The sequence below is a fragment of the Oryza brachyantha genome, chromosome 11 (assembly GCF_000231095.2).
Source record: "Oryza brachyantha chromosome 11, ObraRS2, whole genome shotgun sequence".
NCBI lineage: Eukaryota > Viridiplantae > Streptophyta > Magnoliopsida > Poales > Poaceae > Oryza > Oryza brachyantha.
The window spans coordinates 4,834,004-4,838,426 of NC_023173.2; the positions used below are offsets into that span (position 1 = coordinate 4,834,004).

The 4,423-nt window shown below is 47.9% G+C and overlaps 1 protein-coding gene across 1 annotated transcript; it reads right to left on the minus strand.

The window, feature by feature from the left end:
• Positions 1–647: 647 nt before the first annotated feature.
• LOC121055763 (probable carboxylesterase 18) lies at positions 648–2,102 on the minus strand. Its single transcript, XM_040528894.1, has one exon. It carries the CDS (start codon positions 2,034–2,036, stop codon positions 993–995), a length of 1,044 nt encoding a protein of 347 aa, XP_040384828.1. The 5' UTR covers positions 2,037–2,102; the 3' UTR covers positions 648–992.
• Positions 2,103–4,423: the final 2,321 nt, after the last annotated feature.

Here is a 4,423-nt window from a genome sequence, read left to right on the forward strand (position 1 = left end):
TCTCCAAATACAACACACATACCTCCTCCCAGGTTGGGGCTGCCCCCCTGCCTGGTCTCCTCCCCTTTCTTCCCATGGCACACAAGCAGGAAGAATTGAACGTCCTAGACAATACAGGCAGATCTATGGAGAGCTCAAGGGAGACGACCAGGAGTGAGATCGCCGGCGGTGCCCACATGAGAGCTCGAGGGCACTGGCCACGGGGGCTCGACCATCCTTATCTTTTCGCTTCCGATAGAGCTTATAAGCCAAAATTTCAATTTTTCAATTTTAAAGTTAGAAATTTTTCACCCAAGTTTTTTAATTGACTTTTAGATCGCTAAAAATACGTATATAAAAGTTTTATTTGTAAATTAATTTTTTATTTGTAGATATAAATTTTGGCTTACAAGTAAAAGCGAAAGAAGAGATGGAGAGAGAGGAAAGAGACAGAAAGACATGGGTAAAGGGCAATACGGATATTTTACATCCTGTTTTTTTCAAGGAAAATAAAATTAAATCAAACTCGCAGATATAGTTTACCCAGAGCTTTCAGTGCTATACCATATCGATGATCTAAATAACAAATAGAAAAGAACAAAGAAAGCAGCTTTTACTCCTTCCATTTCATAAGTATGATATATATATATATATATATATATATATATTCATTAACACTACAAATATCTTAGCAAAGCTAAATTATCTTATACTATGGGAGTATTAGAAAAGCCCCTTTCATGGATCTGAATGAAAGTGCCCATCCTCATCTACCACAAATTAATTATGAACCATACTTATTCTTGTCCTCTCCTAAGAAATTATTGGTATCCTCACAGCTCCACGTTGCCACAGTAGCAGCAGTACAACATACCACTATGCGACAAGAGGACACAACTCCACACGTCATTTTCTTACTCGCTTACTACTAATCGCTACCACACGTGGCATCTAAGCATCCTAATCATTCCACGTCATCCCTCGCCCACCCCCACCACGCAACCCCACCCCACTCACTGCTCGCCGGCGCCGGCGACGATCTCCTTGATGCGCAGCATGAGTTCGCGCGACTCGGCGAACTCCGGGAAGATGTAGAAGGCGTGGATGGCGTCGGGGTAGTCGAGGACGCGCACCGCCTTGCCCTTCCCGCGCAGCGTCTCGCAGTAGCGGCGCTGCCAGTCCTGGAGCGGGTCGTAGCCGCCGATCACCACCGTGGTTGGAGGGAAGGACGGGGAGTCAATGCCGGCGTGCCCGGCCGGGGAGGCGACGTGGGCGGCCTCGTGGGTGCGGTCGGCGCCGGCGGGGAGGAAGGCGCGCCAGAGCCAGTCGGTGCGGGGCACGGAGACGATGGGCGCGCCGACGAGGCGGAGCTCGGCGGGGGTCCGCTCCTCGCCGCCGAAGAAGGGCTGGATGGCGATGAGGCCGGCGAGGCGGAGGGTGGCGAAGGTCGCGGAGGCGAGGGCGTACCGGCGGGCGACGTGGTGGGCGATGTTGGCCCCCGCGCTATCCCCGGCGACGAAGCAGCGGCCGACGTCGAGCGGCGGGATGGCGTCGTCGTCGGCGGCGAGGGGGTGGTTCTTGGGGTCGTCGAGGAAGCGGAGGGCCGCGACGCCGTCGTCGTAGGCGGCCGGGAATCGGTGCTCCGGGGAGCGGCGGTAGTCAACGGACAGCACGGCCGCGCCGGCGTACCTGGCGATGCGGCGGCACGCGACGTCGTAGGCGCGGGACGCCGCGGACAGGTACGCGAACCCACCGCCGTGGAAGAACACGACGACCGGAACGGGCTTGTCGGAGCCGGGGCAGGGGTAGAAGAGCCGCGCCCGGAGCGGGACCGCCGCGCCGGCGCCGAGGTCCAGGTCCCGCGTGGCCACCCCCTTCCGCGGCGCGGCGGAGGGCGGGACGTGCGGGTCGAGGAAATCGAGCAGGCGGCGGTTGATGGTGCCGTCGGCGCGGCAGGTGGCGTCGGTGACGCAGCCGGCGGCGAGGATAGACAGCCGCGTCCGCCACGTCATCGGCGGCGCCACCCCCTTCCTCCCCTTCGTCTCCGGATCCACCATCGCCGGCGCGGCGCACTCGCTCCTGTAGATTCCGACAGCTGAGCACAGCCTCAGCTAGTGAGAGCTTTGTCGGATGCGGCGGAGGGGCGGGATAGGCTGGCGTATTTATGGGAGGCGACCGGAGCTGATCGGTGGGCCCAGGTACAGCGAAAGGTTGGTCATGACCAGAGTCCAGTTCCTCTGACATGTGGGCCCCATTTGCCACGATCACGCAGGCGGCCAAGAGTTCGCTGCTAGGCTGAGCTTTGCCACCTACACTTGGTCACCGTGGGTTAATAAAACTCGTCACACTAAATTGGTATTATTAAATTTTTAGTAAGTTTAAGTTCTATAGCAACTGTAAACTAGGTGACCGAGTTAGGTGAGTTTTTATAGGATGAAACTCCTCTTTTATCTCATAAAACTTTCTCATTTAATAACTCTACCAAGTAATTTTACTGATGCGACATCCTATTTAATGTGCATGACACCCCTATAAAACAGGCATTAAGACTGGCGTAAGAAAATTTTGCTATACACTAACCTGACGTAGGAAAGAGAATCTTATCACAACTATAGTTGAAATCAAACAACTATAGTGGAACTTTGTTAAAGCTATGTAAAGTTAGTTGTTGCAAATTGTGATACCGTGTGGCTAGCAACGTTTATGCCTTTTGAAGTCTGAATTACTAAACACAATATTTTTCTATATTATTTTAATAGAGAAGTTATTTAAAAACACCGATACTTAATTAAATTAATTATGTGCCAATGAGTCCTCCTATTTTTTGACTTGTAATCTAAACATTAAAAGTTACTTTTGATTTTTTTAATCGTAGTTTACTTTTTAGTATTTGCTTCTATATCTCTTAGAATACAGATATAAAACTTTTCATTTTTGAGTATATGGTTTCGCACGGATATCTCCGAAGCTGGCGTCGGCCGGCATCGGCGGCGGCGGGAGCAAGTGGAGGTGGAGGGGTAAAACTAGATGGAGCCGACGACCGGACGACGCCATTAAAACTGCAGCGATCTACACCTAATGCGTGATAGGAAGTTAATGGCTGCAACCGCGCAACCGTGCGTTTAGTGCGCCGCAGGAGACGGAGACGACGATCGACAGCACGCACACGGGCGGGGTGGTTCGCGCGGCGCGGCGCCGATGGTGTGACCACCACCATTCTGCGGCGTCCGCCCTCCTCCCGCTCCCGGATTTCTGCTCTCCTCCTTTCTCTCCTCCGTGCTCTCACGCACGCTTCTTTCTCTCCTCTATGCGCTCACGCGTGCCTGCGTGGGGTCTGCAAGAATCATATGGATTTGATTCGGGCGGTGGTTAGATTGAAAAAATTTTTGGGAGAATTGTCACGTCAAATGTTTGATTGGATATCGAAAAGAGTTTTTGGACACGAATGAAAAAACGAATTTCACGGCTAGCCTAGAAACCGCGAGACGAATCTTTTGAGCCTAATTAATCCATCATTAACACATGTTGGTTACTGTAGCACTTACGGCTAATCATAGACTAATTAGGCTCAAAAAATTCGTCTCAAGATTTCTTACATAACTATGCAATTAGTTTTTTAATTCATTGTTGATTCATCTATGTTTAATGCTTTATTTAGGTGTTCAAAAATTCGATGTGATGTTTTTGGAAAAAATTTTGGGAACTAAACAAGGCCTCAACTGCTCTCCCCTATGGCGAGTTTCACCGCTTTTTCGGTTCAGATGTATTTTATAGGATTTAGGTTCTTTTGAAACACAGGATTTGAAAAACACATAATACAAAAAGACATCAGATTTATAATGTTACGCTAACTTAATCCTTTAAAATGCCAAAACACAAGAATTGCTTAAATTATGTTGTTTGATTGCTTCATTGAAAAAACTATATGAATTTTAGTAGAGAGTAACGTAAAGAAACTATTTCAACAGGTTTGAGCTCGCGGTAGATTTTCTCTAAATTTTTTATGTTTTAGGTCATTCTATAGGAATTGTAAAGGGTTTATTTCTTTAATCCAAAAGAGTTTGTAGGAAATTTCTGAAGGAGCCATTCTCTACAAATAAATTCTTTAAATTTCTTTGTTTCGAACGAGCTATGTACTTTTTCTTATGAAAATTCGATATTTTTTCTCTTATCTGGTTAAGCTCCAGCATGCCGAAAGGATCGATCTAAGATGGTAGCACTGGGTGGGACAACCTTTAAATTCCCAAAAGACTAAGGCTTCCAAAAATTTTTTTTCAAAAACATCATATCGAATTTTTGGACACCTAAATAAAGCATTAGACATAGATGAACCAAAAAACTAATTACACAATTATGGAAGAAATCTTGATACGAATCTTTTGAGCCTAATTAGTTCATGATTAGCCATAAGTGCTACACTAACCAACATGTGCTAATGACGGAT

What these genes read in the sequence shown, in the direction of transcription:
- LOC121055763 (XM_040528894.1), bottom strand. Translation starts at nt 2,036, where the DNA reads ATGGTGGATCCGGAGACGAAGGGGAGGAAGGGGGTGGCGCCGCCGATG.